Here is a 15,775-nt window from a genome sequence, read left to right as displayed (position 1 = left end):
CATGTCATTCCCACTCTCTCTCCCACTTTCTGTTTACAGCTGTCCTGTCAATTAAAGGCCTAAAAAAAAAAAAATCTTTAAGAAAATAAATAAAAGTTAAAGTTCATTAGTATTACCATTTAGTCCCTTCTTACTTTTAACTGTAGCTATCTAATGCAGTGTAATGTGATATTCGTGGCAAATGGTTTGAAATGTCAGTGCTGTAATCCACCGTTTGTTATCACGCTGGGGTTTCCCATGTGCTCCAACGCGCCCTGTCCTCCATCCCTATGGTTCTGCTCTAAAATCTGTTTGTACACAAGTGTGTGGGTCACTGTTACTGCCACACTGCCACATCAGAGGAGTCATTAATGGGATTGGCTGGGTTATGATTATGAGTGACGGTTGTGTTAATTTGGAACAAAAAGCCTTTTTAAAAGCCGAGTACATCATTCCAGTGCTGTTGTTGTGTAGCTTGGCCCTGCTGTTGAATGACGCATGTTTGCCAGGAGCTGTAATGCCTCTGGGAAAATACAGCCGCATCAGTCATCTCAGGCTGACAGACTGGCTCGGCACTCTACGCTCACGCACAACTACACAGGAATATCTGAATATGTGGGAAGCTTTTTAGAGGTGATGTTGTACAGCATACAAACATGCTACCCTCTATATTTGCTAGTTATCTGTTTGTAAAGGGTCAGTTCACCAAAATACACAAAAGCATTCTCCGAGACCTCCAATGGTCTCTATCTACACAGATAGTTGCTTTAATCTGTCTCCAATCCAATGCAATTCACTTTACGATGCAGAAAGCAGAATTGGAAAAAAAAAGAAAACCTTTGGAATCCTTAAACAGAAGCAGTGTTGCTACTAACTAGCTGATTGTGTCACGCCTACTGCAGTCGTCACAATCTTCCAGTTCAACGTTCATGTACTGTATATCATATCTATATTTTAAGACTTTCAAGGAAATAATTCTGAATCGGGGCCGGCAGCATTTGGATCAAGCAGCTGGGGAAACGTTAGCAGGCTACATGTGAGACAGCAATTCAGGCTTTCCCCCAGAAACGTGGTCTAGCCCAGTGGCAAGTGTCTTTTTTTTTTTTTTTTAAACGAGGGCCCGGCTGGGGCCAGTCTGATGGCAGCATTAATGTAGAGCCCAATAGTTTCTGATAACAGAATCATGGATGGAATCGTGGAAATTGTGAATTTAAAAAAGGCTATAAGACAGACTCCATAGGGCTTTACATTACGAGATTAGAAAATATGACATTTCCAGCCGAGCCGCCCCACTGTAACTGTAGTTTAAAAAATATCTTTGAAATACATTACAAAATAATTCCCAGTGGCTCAGGCCTGGTGGGGGGAAACTTGGAATACACTGCATTTAGCTGTTGTAGCTACAGGTTGTCATTTTTAATGAAATAGCCACTGGAAGCTGTTACTGGTTTCTCGGATAACAAAAGGGAATTGCAGATCTTAACTACCGGTACATCTTTGAGTTTTAGTTACTTAGTTACTCATACACTTAGTTACTTAAAAATATCGAAGAACCCTTACCTTGGTTAGAGACGTTAATTATCCAGAGGGCTGGGGATGAGATTCTGTTTGATACCACTGTAGGTATGTGACAAAACCCTTACATGCTTGTAATTTTGTGTGAACTGGCCTCTTTAGACTGTAGAAAATAGCTAATTGAAATGCATATACAGAAGTTGATCTTTTCTATATTGAGTTCTGTGTTTTTTCCCCCCCACAATACCAAAGCTCTAGCAGAACTCCAGGTACAGATTCTCTATTCCTCCAAGCAGGTCCTATAAGTACACAGACTTAAATGGTACATGGCTTAATCAGAGGCAAGCAGTAATACAGACATTGGCTTCTGGATTTTACTGCCTCTGCAACCACAAACTATCTCTGAGCCATTAGGTGTTGTGGCCTCTTCAGGCACCATCCATGTACCCTTTATGTCCTGTGGTTTGTTTTAGACTCTGTTATTGTGTAACCATACAGTCTGACTGTCCCATCACTAAAATCCTACTAGTCTAGTGTCTGTGGCACCCAGTAAACCAATGTGGTCTCTAATAGCTGGTATAACTTCCGGTCTCCAGTCTAACAGGTTGCTAACTCCCATTCTTTAACACAGCACATCTCCAACTTTAACTTTATCCATGCTCTTTAACAGCAACATTTAATATTTTAAGATCATAAAAATGATTGGAAATGTTTCCTTTCATGGCGGCTGACCACAGTGTCTCCTGATTGTTAGTCTTTTGAATTGCAGGTCAAACTTAATTTGGTCAAGGAGTCTCTGACACATCTGACCTCTACTCAACCCAAAGAACATGAAGTGCAATTCCTCCGTGTACCATCATTATTAATTTTTGGAAACATTTTGAAACAGTATGTGACAGCACTCTGAGTTTGTTTGATCTTTTTTACACATCACACGCCTTCTGTTTCCATGTTGTAACTGGTTGTGGTTGGTGCTGCAGGGTGGCGACCCAGCTTCAAATACTACAACATGTGGGTTTCTCTGGCTGGAGCCGTGCTGTGCTGTGGGGTGATGTTTGTCATCAACTGGTGGGCCGCGCTCCTCACCAACGCCATTGTTCTGGGCCTTTTTATCTACGTCAGCTACAAGAAGCCAGGTGAGTTGCTGAGCCTGAGTTCATCACAACATTTCTTGTTTCTAGCCACCATTTTACAGAATTCAGGAATGTTTCTACCTGCAACCAAGATTTTATACCCTCAGAATAATAATAATAATAATAAAAAAAGTTCCAATTACGAAAACATGACACAATAGTGCCGGTAATATGACAATATATGATGGTTGACAAAATTATGTTATAAATTATTTTCCCACATAAAACACGTTCCAGACTCTGACTCGGGTAGCAACTCAAATTTTAGCCAGGGTCTGATCCCGGACCACCCCGACTTCAGTTTACTTTGCGGTCACTGTACCCAGCCGTGTTTGCCAAGAGTTAGTCCATATCCACGAAGTTCCACTTCGAGGATTGCTCCGGTGCCGCAGGAAATTCTGCCGAACGTCCCTCTTTTCAGCTGGATGTCCGTTTCCTTCCTCTGTCTCTGTGTTGGCGTTCTAACCTCCGGTGGATTTGTGAGGACTATGGTTAACTGCTCCTCAGATCTCTGCAGGGTAAATCCAGACAGCTAGCTAGACTATCTGTCCAATCAGAGTTTTCTGTTGCACGACTAAAACTACTTTTGAACGTCCACATGTTCCACCAAAACAAGTTCCTTCCTGAGACTATTTAGCAGAGGCACCGTTATTGTTTCCGGTGCTTAGCACCGCTCAAGACAATTGTGATTGGTTAAAAGAATAAACCAGAGCATGTTTATCTCCCGTCCAGGAATGCTGTGTGTACTAGCCAGACCTTCCTGTGCAGCGCTGTGGAGGAAGGTCTGGCTAGCCAAAAGCTAACTCTCATGCTCAATGGCCATGAAATCCAAATATGTTTTTTTATTTCTACATGTGTTAATGGACTTATAAAATGGATCCATAGCTAACCGGCTACACATCAGCTGGAGCTATCTGTCGTTCAGTTCACTAAAGTGAAATATTGTAAAAGTGTGAATTAATATTTTTTTTTTCCACACACTTCTGTGCACCTCTTCAAACACAAAGCTGGCCGTGCAGCTCTGAACACACACACACACACACACACACACACCTGTATGCACACTCAGTTTGACATGCAGCTACACACACACACGAGGCATTCTCGTTGCCGGTAACGCCGCATGGGTCAGCCGGCCTTTGGCCCAGCAGGACGACCCGTAAACACACTTCTAAACTGCACTGTGTGTGTTGTGCCTGCATGCGTCCTCCCCTCCAGATGTGAACTGGGGCTCGTCGACCCAGGCTCTGACCTACCACCAGGCCCTGACCCACACTCTGCACCTCAGCGGCGTGGAGGACCACATCAAGAACTTCAGGTACCAAACATATACATGTGTAAGATGTACAAACATGTACATTTTTATTTTACCAGGATTGTATGTTGACAAGGCGGCTTACCCTTACTCCACATATCATGATGATGATTATTATTATTATTATTTTTATTATTATTATGTGTTTTACAACGGGCAGTGTGCAATTTTGTTGGCTAGTGGCAGTCTCTGCATGCAACATGAGCATGTCCACACAGAGTGATGCAACATTGCCTGTGCATTGTATGTATGTGTGTATGTATGTATGCACTATGTTGTGTTGAACAGCAGATATTGGTTGGTTGTCAAAGAAGAATTTCCTTCGGGACAATAAAATCTATCTTATCTCTTATGTCGGTCTCACTCTCACCCCAAAACGGACACAACGTAGCTTAGCGGCTGTTAGCATGCAGCTAAAAACACAGGGTGATGTTAGCTTAGCGGTAGCCTGCAGCTGCTCTTTTCCAGACACTGTGGCCACTGCCGAAGTCTGAGATGAGCCGTCGCAGCTGAAAAGAAAATGTTAAAATCAAATTTAATCTTGATCTTAAAAATCGAAAGTCAAATGGAACCATGAATTTGGAGAATCGTGGCACCCTTATAAGGTAATATAAAATAATATCATGAAATGTCAAATGCATAGAATCACAATATAATCAAAGCAATCACTGTTACTGTTCTGTGGGTATTGCTTAACATGGGTGATCTTCTGTAACATATTTTGTTAGTTTTGAATCACCGCTTGCTTGGAATTATTATTTGTACGGCCGATGTGTAGAGCAATAACATGATCATATGACAAAATATGATTCCCCCCACCCCTGTGTGTCCAATGGGACCCATGTACTGAACTTATTTCATGCAGCATTTGCAAAGTTTACCATCTCACAGAAAATGAAGCAAATTTGGCACCATGTGGAACAATAAAGGTTTATCCTTACAAACAGTATGAATAAAACTGAAGAATCTATCATTGAATAGCATAAATTTGTCATTTCCGTTGATAATCCACAAAAGTAAAAATACACCTAAAGCTATTATTTCTATATCCACCACACGGAGTGTGTTCTCTCTTTAAATACCCGCACACACGTGGTGTTTTTTGAAGACGATTAGTGCCGATGTGCCGTTGGACTGTTCCCATGGAAGCAAACCAAGCAGGGGATTAAAAGGCATCTGATGGTGTCTTCAGAATGACTCGTGTGTCCTCCTCTCCCCGCCGCCGTTAAATCCCATGGTGCTTAACATATTTGCTTTGATGTGCGCTACTCTGCTCCTGTTCTGTCTGTCCTGTGCTGAGAAGACTACAGGCCACTGTGAAGGTCAGAGGGGAAAGTGGCTGCAGATCACTGGGTCAATTAAGTCCTAGAGAGCCGAAGTCACGCCCTTCCACTTCTGGTCCATGGGAACTATCTTTTGGAAAAAAATATGAATGGTAGTGAACGGGGAGAGGCAAATAATTTTTTGATCCCGTTTGAATTGAGCCATGGATTACAAATAAGATGTTCGTCAATTTAAAAGAATTTTTCAACCGAAGAAAGTCTCAGTTAGCCTTAGGTTTGTCATATGACCACTTAGTTTTGTGTGAAACAGCTCGGTGAACTACATCTCCCGTCTCACACAATCTACCTCACCTAGCTTGATGCTCGGCTTGCTTGCTAGCTAGCTAGCTGAGCTCTGTTCCACAACACATGTAACGTTATCTGACCTGCTGGGTTTTATCCAGTCAAGTGTTTTCAGCAGATAAGCAAAAGAACAAGAAAGATCCTCTGCTCATTAAAGTAACGTTACATCCTCGGTACAATACACACAGACGACATAGCTTCAGCCAGACGTCATTCATGAGACATTGAAGTCTGTAGTCTTTGTAATTATGTATTTTCACAGTCGTATACTTCAGCCGTTTAATAATAAACTGAGGGCCTGATTTACTAACACTAGCGCAGTTTGCGCTGCGTCTGTTTATGCGAGTTCGGTAATAGCGCACGCTATGCTTCCACATTTTGCGTAGTATTTATCAACCCTGACACCCATCACCCAATCAGCGTCTTTCTCCGCCCACTATACCGTAAATTGCGCTGTAGTAAAGCGGTACTTGTGCTATGATACGGCTGAGTGCAGACTGAGATATTCCCACTGCTGATGCTATGACTGTTTGAAATGATCTTGATGCCAATATTTGTAATGTAGCGAGGAGTTTAACAACTGCTGGAATGGGATGTGAACGCTGAGTGGGAGATTCAATTTCATCTTTGATTTCTTCCAGTAACTCTAATATTGCATGGCTGCTTGATCTGTAACGCTAAATGATGTTGTGTTCACTGACAAAGTGTGATTCTTCTGTTAAAAATATTTTCAGCCTCGCCTATGTCTTCGTCTTGCTCAAATGACTGTTGCCATTTCACCAGCGGCATAAAGGTCTACGAGGAAACTCGATTGCGGCTGGTTTAGACCTGCTTTTAAGAGGCGGAGAATTTCCCCGCAGAATAGAGGCGCGCTCTTACTGACAGTCTTTATAAATACCACGGAATATATAATTAGGGGCACTTTGCGCTTATCCTCCCACCTTTTTGGGTGGAACTCCCACTTTCCCGACGACCCTCCCACGAACGCATATTGAAAGCGCAACTTGTCTCTTCTCGCTCATGTGGCAGACAATCTGCCATTTTACCCCAGTGCGCCCTGTTTGTAAATAGCCCGCATCGGTTACGTCCGTCTTTGCGACCAATTAGCGCCTGGAAACAGGCGCAAACGGCTTGATAAATCTAGCCCAGAGACTTTCTTGACTTGCAAAATTTTCTTTTAAACTGATGAACATCATACGTGTAATTCATGGCTCAATTCAGACGGGATCAAAAAATAATTTCTTTCCCCATTCACTACTGTGGGAAAAAAAAAAAAAAAATTTGTATGTATGTATGTATGTATGTATGTATGTATGTATAAATTTCCAAGTTAAGGACCCATGGGGGTCCACCGGAAGGGGAGGTACTTTGCCTCTTTATGGCTCACTTGAAACTGGAAAAGCTCAGGTATACCTGGAAAGCTCTGGTTATGAATACGATACCTTATGAAGTCTAACGTTTTCTATTTTTAAATACATTTATACTGATTAATAGTCAATAGTAAGTTGATTACCTGTTTTTGTTATCGCCAGTAGTTCCAGATCCCTGACCTAAAACTAAATTCAGATGCAGACCTTTGAGTGACGCGTTCGAGAACCCCTGCCATTAAGTACAGCAACCATTCCTGGACTATTATAACAGTCTGTGCTCGCCAGTCTCCGGGATGGATGTTGTAGGATGATTGTTAAATAATTTAATAATAATAGTGAATGTCACAGCTAAAGATGACATGTGTTGTTGATGCCCGTAGACCCCAGTGCTTGGTGATGACAGGTTACCCCAACTCTCGGCCAGCTCTCCTGGATCTGGTCAACAGCTTCACCAAGAACGTTGGCCTGATGATCTGTGGTCATATTCGCACGGTGAGTTAATATGAAAAAGATGTTCATACAACACGACACCCATGGTTTTAAATTGCTTCAGAGATCATTAATGCTCCCAACTCAATTGTAGAGCTGGGTACCCAACTCAGTACTTGTTAGGCACCGACCAGATACCTCTAAAGTATTAAGTATGGAAAAATGTCTAGTGAATTACAATACCTAAGGAGTAAACATCATCAACGTCAGTGAGCTAATCAGCATGCACCATGCTTCTACTAAGATCTAATAATGTCTGTGATTGGCTGTCTAACGTTACACATCGTAGAGACACGCAGGAAAAACTCTGTTGCATAGAGACTCCTCACATAGTCGGAGCTGAGACATGAATGAAAAGATTTAAGCCGTAATGTGTAATACAAATCTATAAAGTTGGTATCAAAAAAAGGATTGTTTAGGAACCGGTATCAAAGTCACTGTATTGGTATCGGTACCAGGATCAAATATTTTTGAACGATAGCCAGCCCTACTCAAATATGATATTGATGAGAGAACTGAATTAAATACTGCAGATGTGTTTGACACAGTCAACAGCAATCAACCTTCCCATTGGCGATGTTGGTTTGAATTGGAACTAATGGAACTAATAATCAATATTCCTCTCTTTGCACTCCTGATCCAGCAGCTGTTCTATAGCTATTTTAAAAGTCAGATCATGCTCCTGCTGCTTCCACATCTAAGCAAACTGTTTCTCCCACAAAGGTTACAAAGAGTCGTAAAAATTCCAAGGGAAGTTAAAGTAATGGTATGAAAGATTTCCAAGTAAATAAATGTCTGTTCAGTCACTCTCTATCTCTGATAGATGAGGTAACAGTGGTGGTGGATCCCACTCATTTGCAGTGTTATAAACTGAGTGACATTCCCGAACCAGTCACAAGCGGCACACGGTTAGTGACTGTTCCCCATCACCCAACAGCCATTGGTCTGCCAGAGAGGGTAGGCGGAGCTAACGCAACAGAATCGCTCTTTAGCTCACTTGTGTGTCAAGCGGCGTGCTGTTTCCATTCTCTTCTGGTGTTTGGAGTAAAAACACCAACAAAAACAAGTACATTTCAAAGAAAAAAAAACTAATTTGACGTTCCACCAGAGAGAAAGAAATGAAGATCTTCAAAATTGTAATTTTCGGGAATATGGTGACATTTTTGCACAATAAATTTTTTTTAAAAGCGTTCTTTTTAATAGTGAAGTTATTTGTAGATCTAATGGCATGTTTGGTTTGAAAGTCTGCCCAGTCGGGTTGGGCATCGAGAACCGATTCCTCCTTGGAATCGTTAAAAAAAAAAAAAAAATTACGATTCCATCGATCTGAATCGTTTCTTTATTGGAATCGTTTGGTAGCCTGGATGCCAGCCGAACTTAGCCCCGCCCACAAAATTCGAGGTCGGGAAGTTCGGTCTGGAGTCGCTCCGTTGAGAAACAATTATTGTCGGACAGATGATCAACAGTAACAGAATCAACCACGTCACCAAAGAACGCTTGGGTTGAATTTGTTGAGATGTAGATTCCACCATCGCGTCTGTTACAGAAGATATCGACAGCGCATTCATTTTAAAATCCTCAGCGGAGGAGCCTCAACAACTGCCCGAAAGCATGGTAGCGTTATATGGTGGAGCGAGATAGAGAGAGACTGAAGAGAGAGAGCGTTATATGGTGGAGAGAGATAGAGAGAGACTGAAGAGAGGGACCGCCGGCGCTAGAACAAAGCCGTGAATCAGAGAAATAAAACGTGTTTTCGCCGATTCATCTCTAGAAATGCGACTGTAGCGAGCATGTCACTATCACTAACGTTATCCACATTTATATTTACAAGAAACAAATGATATATCCAGCTTCAAAAAAGTCTAAAAGTCGGAAGTTAGAACGAATGAATTGTGCAAAGAGTGGTTGCTATGGAGACTATATACAGTGTTGAGTTCTGTTGCTCTGATTGGTTGGAGGTCTATCCAATGAATGCATTTTTCCTGGTTCGGTTGGAACACGCCCCATAATCACAGCCCAATGGAGCGGTTTCAGACTCACATTCTGACTAGAATCTGAGTAGGACCACGTCAGGCTAATCGTTTGGAGGATTTGGTTTCAAATCTGATCACGGATTCCAAATTTAACATGCGCAAATTTTGGTTTACGTAGCGTCCAGGTGCTTGTTGTGTTGCAGCCATGGAGCACAGTAAGCGGTGCTCTAGTGTGGCTTTATTTTACATTGAAAAAGCCCCATCAAACTGCAACCCACCTTTTGAATCAAAATAAAACTTCCTCTTATTTGTGAAATAAGCATGTGACCCGTTTCAACTCCACCCCTCAAAGAACCGGAATCGAAAGGAAGAATCACAATTGGAATCAGAATCAGAATCGTTAATATCCAAACGAAGCCCAACCCCACTGCCCAGTTCATTGAATTGTAACCTGCATGCAGCAGCACTCTTCCATCTAATGCACACATCATTTGCCAGCATCCATTAAAATATAAAATAAGTAAATCTACAACCCTCTGCTGCCCACACTACTGCACTAGCTGAGCCACATCATGCTTATATCTAGGTTTGATTATATTTCTGGATGAATATATTGTCTGATGTTTCAGTTAACCAGCAGACAGGAGCCCAAAGCAAAGCACACATAACATAACCCCTTCTGCTTGTTGTTGCTAGCCAGCTGTTACCAGGTGGGATGTAGCGCGATTGATTCATATTTGATCCGAGCCGTGATGATGTTGGCTGGAGAGTTCTCCGCTGAATGCAGCCGGCTCAGTGTAATTGGAGTTCACAGTGTGATGGTCGGCTCAAATATCTATTCCACCAACTCCCATCAAGTCACCCATTCATCATGTTTCCCAGCCCATTGTGTCAGTTGGCAGTGATTCAACATTATTACACATATATAGTAACAATTGTAGCCGGAGTCATACTGGAGTTGTGAGTGTCATATCAATATGGAATATCAGCCAATAAGAGTTTATTGGCTGATCTCTGTTCATTCTTAGTGCACACATTAAGAGAGAATGATGACCCAGATACAGTATGTAGTGAGCTCGACATGTTAAGGGCTTTTCACACGGGGAGCGACACTCGGCCTGCGTAGTTGCGTGGATCTGCGGGGTCTACCACGCTCCTCGTGTGAATGCCAGGCGATCAATGTCTGGTAACCATGGAGATTCTGTGCACTACTGTATCCCTGCCGTACAACTGAATGAGATCAGCTGACTGGTATCATATATCCCTAATCACAGGTCCATTTATAACAAACAGTGGTAATCCTAGTCTTTCCTAACCATAGACGGTTATTGTTGATAGCTAAAGTTAGCTACATTAGCATAGTCATAATTACAGAGGTTACCTGATAAATCCAGTCTTGTGCCGATGCTCTGAGAAGCAGAAGCCCCGCTGTCTGTGTCCTGATTACTGTTTAGAAAACTCTTATATTTTAGTGAACTCACAAACCGAAGAATCCGTCTCTCGTTCATTGATTTGCACGGCGCGTCGTACGTGTAGGGAGAAGTTCAACACAAATCAACTCTAATGGCAGGCGTGTGCGTGTGGCAAGCACGAAGGCAACGGTTTCACGGGATTGCGCCCGCTTGTCGCGTCGCCTGTCAAACTGCCCGCACCCCCCTACCTAGCTCGCCTCTCATTGAAAATGAATTACGAGGCGCGATAATCGCTCCCCGTGCTTACAGGTCAGTTGACAAACTGTTATGGAGACACGGTTTTGAAAGGTTCTCAAACATATCCTTGGGTGATTTCTCACCCGTCTACTCTCTGTGAGTCACCTGGTCACTGAGCCTCAGTGTGATGCGGTCGATGTGTCCTGTTTACACCGTGTAAAAAGCCTTTTACCAATCCCCTGCCAGGCGTAACTGCTTCCCGATGGAAAGGCCATTCTGACTGGATGAATGCGGGCTATGTGCAGTCATGCCTGCGTGTGTGTGTGTGTGTGTGTGTGTGTGTGTGTGTCTTTGAAGTAGGCTGCTGTTGTGATCTGTATATGGACACTTGCTACTATTCCAAACTATTGAAATATCATCATCATAGAGAGCATGCAAATATGGAGACAAAGATGCTTAGTTTATCCTTAATGTGCTGAGTATTATAAATGGAAAGAGCTGTAACAGTATGTGAGCCATGTAGACCTGTCACTGTGTGTGTGTGTGTGTGTGTGTGTGTGTGTGTGTGTGTGTGTGTGTGTGTGTGTGTGTGTGTGTGTGTGTGTGTGTGTGTGTGTGTGTGTGTGTGTGTAGGGCTACAGACGGCCAAACTTCAAAGACCTGAGCACGGACCAGGCCCGGTACCAGCGCTGGCTGCTGAAGAATGAAACCAAGGCCTTCTACACGCCGGTGTATGCCGAGGACATGAGGCAGGGGACACAGTACCTGCTGCAGGTAGGAACACAGCACACGTTATCACTGAGTCAACGGCAAACAACGGCTCTGCAGGAAGCATTGTTCAAGCCTCCTGTAGACTCGCACAGCAAGGGCCAGCAGCCAGCTGTGTTGGCTCAGTGCTCTCTGCTTGCTGATAAGCAGCACATGCTTCTAATGGAAACTTTCTCACAAGTGGTCTCAAGTGTTGCCAACCACAAATGTTTGAAGTTTTTGTTCCAGGTTGAGGATAGTTGTATTCATTGTGTAAGAGGCTATGAACTTTATTGAATTTGGCCCCTTGCATGCCCTTAAACTGTCTCAAATGATCCCAATTAATCTCAAATCAAATTTGTTATTTTAATAACCCAGTAAAAGAAAAGAAAAAGGAAACCATTCAGGAAAGACATTCACCGCTTAGTTAAAAAAGTGTGTGTGTGTGTGTGTGTGTGTGTGTGTGTGTGTGTGTGTGTGTGTGTGTGTGTGTGTGTGTGTGTGTGTGTGTGTGTGTGTGTGTGTGTGTGTGTGTGTGTGTGTGTGTGTGTGTGTGTGTGTGTGAGATACACACAATACTTATGTTCATTATTTGTTTCATAGAATTAGTTGAGAAGTAAACTCTCAATCCTAAATATTGGGGTTTAACATCTTAAATAAAAACTATATTCAAAGCAAATGTCCTGCTGAGAAAGAGAACCAGTTTAGATCTTCTGAAGCACAGTTCTGAAAAAAGGTTGTTGTTGTTTTGGTGAATAAATTGGTCTTATTTTATTTTGAATGGAAACCAGAAGAAGGTGAAAATAGCAGGCTCCTGAGGATCTGAGAGTTGAGTCATACACAGTGCTGCGAGAGTTTCCATCTGAAATGTTCAAACTGGCCTGAGAGGGAACAGTAAGAACAAGCACCAGTGACTGCTTTAACAGTTACTTTCCTGCTCCAGAATGAACGTGTCAATGAGTCCTAGGAATGTATCCAGCCTTTAAGAAAAGAGTCGAGCAATGAATTCTTGTGATTGTGATTTCCCTCGTCCTCCCTCTCAAGGCTGCCGGCCTGGGTCGCCTCAAGCCCAACACCCTGGTGCTGGGCTTCAAGAACGACTGGAGGGACGGCGACATGATGAACGTGGAGACTTACATCAGCATGATCCAGTAAGTGGACAAGAACTAAAGCTGAGTCACGTTATCGTAATACAGAGGATGTTGTGGAAATGAAAAGTCCTCTAACATCAGTGGACATGCATTTCACTACATGCTCTAATAGGAGAGTAGAATGATGGTAGTTGTGAGGAGAAATACCATCCTGTTGAGCGTATCTCAGGGCGTTTTCACACCTATAACTTGTTCATTTGGTCTGACTCAGTTGATGAGTTCGCAAACTTGGTTCGGTTTCGCTTCACACCTGTAAAAATCCAAGCATACCTAAATGCTTCATTACAAATCCTGCAAGATAGTTCCCTCCTTTTTATTGGTCAGATGTGTCTGGGGCGGGAGCAAGAAAGTAAATACAGGAAGAAGGTCCTGTGTTCTGGACATATCCATGGTCAAACCAGCTCATTTCATTAAACTAATCAGACATTGTTTGGCGAGCGATGTTAATATATATAGAATTAAACAAGTGCCCTTGGATACCCATGAGGGTCCGGGAGCCCTGTGAGGTCCAGGGGCCCCGTGAGGGTCCGCAGCCTCAGGGCACAGACACTACAGCCCTGACCAGTATCCTGACTTTGCCTGAGTATGTGTGGTACTGCTGCACACACTCTGTGTGTACTGTGCTAACACAGGAGTGCAGTGTGGGTCCATGTGAACACTAAAGCAGTCATGTGAGACTGTGAGTGAAGGACTTAAGCTGAATGAGTTCCTGATTGTAAAGTGTGGGGATTATGGCATTAGAGCTGAAGGTCAGAGATGGTTCAGCCCGACAATATTAAAATCTTAGCTAATACGCTCAGCAATTTGCCCTTTACTTTCCGTCCAGCTAGAGCCGAGGCAGAGTACAAGCTGTAAGGTTCAGCCTCCACGTTGGAGCCTTCTCTCAGCAGCCTCCTCTGTAGCCACTTCGTCTTCACTCTGTTTAGTTGAGTATGTCCTCTGCAGATTTTTTTTTTTTGATGTGGACATTACTGTAACATTATAGAGCTCAACACAGGGTTTAAAGTCTTGAAAAGTCTAAAATTTCAAAATAAAAATGTTAGGTCTTACAAAGTCTTCACTGAAGAATTGTGTTCTATGTCTAAAATCAAAAGGTTTAAATTAAACGGTCTAAATGTTCTCACTGAAATGCTCCTGCAGTGCTTTACAATGTTTTTTTTGGTATTCCGTGGTGTTGTAGTTCTATCTTTGCTATTCCAAATATAACTCGCTGTATTACGACTACAAATGAGACCAACGTGCATTTTATATTGCAGCCGGGTGCAGGGCTGCTCGAGTCTCTTTTTTTTGGTTTGTTTTTTACGCCTCTGGTTCCAGAAGTAATTTTCCCCCTTCAATATCTCTGACATTTCATTAAAGGCTGATATAACGATTTGTAAGGCTGGAACCATGCCAACCAGCTACGAGATGAATCGGGACCATAAAACATTTAATCCGCAAAAGAACATTTTGAAAAATGAAAAAGCAAAGGTCAAACACTGAGTACAGAAATTTCACTGGTAGAAGCTCGGTCTAGCCATGGGTGCGGTAAACATTTCCATGGTAACAGTGAGCTCTACCAATCAGAGACGTCGCTGTTACGGTTAGGATTGTGAGTAGTGTAGTACTTCTCCATGACATGGTAAATGAAACCTGTTTTCCTTAGAACCAGGTTGATTTCATCTTGTACAGGAGCAGAAACCTTGGTTACACAACCTCACCGCTCAGGGTCCATCTTCCTGGGATGGTTTAGACTTTATGGCTGATAATCAACGGGATTTTCACTTGTGGAACCACACTGTTGAGCTCTATACTCCTAACATGGGTGTATGCACCAGGACCAGATGCACTGTGTTAACAGCAGCTATCCGCTGGAGGCATTTTATTCTCAGACTTTAATTCCGTTTTTTTTTTTCTTCTTCTCAGCGATTCCTTTGACTTCCAGTTTGGTGCTGTTATTCTGCGACTCAAAGAGGGACTGGATGTGTCTCATATCCAAGGACAAGGTATCAAAACACACACACACACACACACACACACAGACAGACAGACAGACACCGACAGACAGACACCGACAGACAGACACCGACAGACAGACACCGACAGACAGACACCGACAGACAGACACCGACAGACAGACACCGACAAACACACACACACCGACAAACACACACACACCGACATACACACACACAAACACAAACATACACACAAACACACACCGACATACACACAAACACACACCGACATACACACAAACACACACAGACATACACACACACAAACACACACACACAAAAACACACACACACACAAACACACACAAACACACACACACAAACACCACAAAAACACACACAAACAAACACACACACACAAACACACACAAACACACACCGACATACACACAAAACACACACAAAAACACACACACACAAACACACACCGACATACACACACAAAAACACACACACAAAACACACACACAAACACACACCGACATACACACACAAAAACACACCGACATACACACACAAAAACACACCGACATACACACACAAAAACACCGACATACACACACAAAAACACACACACACACAAACACACACAAAAAACACACACAAACACACACAAACACACAAAACACACCGACATACACACACAAACACACACAAACAACACACACAAAAAACACACACAAACAAACACACACACACAAACACACACACAAAAACACACACACAAAACACACACAAACAAACACACACACAAACACACACAAACACCCCGACATACACACAAAAACACACACACACAAAACACACACACACAAACACACCGGACATACAC

The 15,775-nt window shown here is 42.8% G+C and overlaps 1 protein-coding gene across 2 annotated transcripts in view; it reads left to right on the top strand.

Annotated features, from left to right (window-relative positions):
* slc12a2 (solute carrier family 12 member 2) overlaps positions 1–15,775 on the top strand; it is a 94,566-nt gene that overhangs the window by 59,231 nt on the left and 19,560 nt on the right. For both annotated transcript variants that reach the window (XM_039780105.1, XM_039780106.1), the window contains exons 14-19: positions 2,475–2,630; positions 3,846–3,945; positions 7,318–7,429; positions 11,682–11,822; positions 12,840–12,946; positions 14,852–14,931. In XM_039780105.1, coding sequence (XP_039636039.1) covers positions 2,475–2,630; positions 3,846–3,945; positions 7,318–7,429; positions 11,682–11,822; positions 12,840–12,946; positions 14,852–14,931 — 696 coding nt within the window. The remainder of the gene's footprint in view (positions 1–2,474; positions 2,631–3,845; positions 3,946–7,317; positions 7,430–11,681; positions 11,823–12,839; positions 12,947–14,851; positions 14,932–15,775) is intronic.

This window comes from Perca fluviatilis, chromosome 17, assembly GCF_010015445.1.
Source record: "Perca fluviatilis chromosome 17, GENO_Pfluv_1.0, whole genome shotgun sequence".
Taxonomy (NCBI): Eukaryota; Metazoa; Chordata; class Actinopteri; order Perciformes; family Percidae; genus Perca; species Perca fluviatilis.
This window is presented reverse-complemented; position numbering and strand designations above follow the sequence as displayed.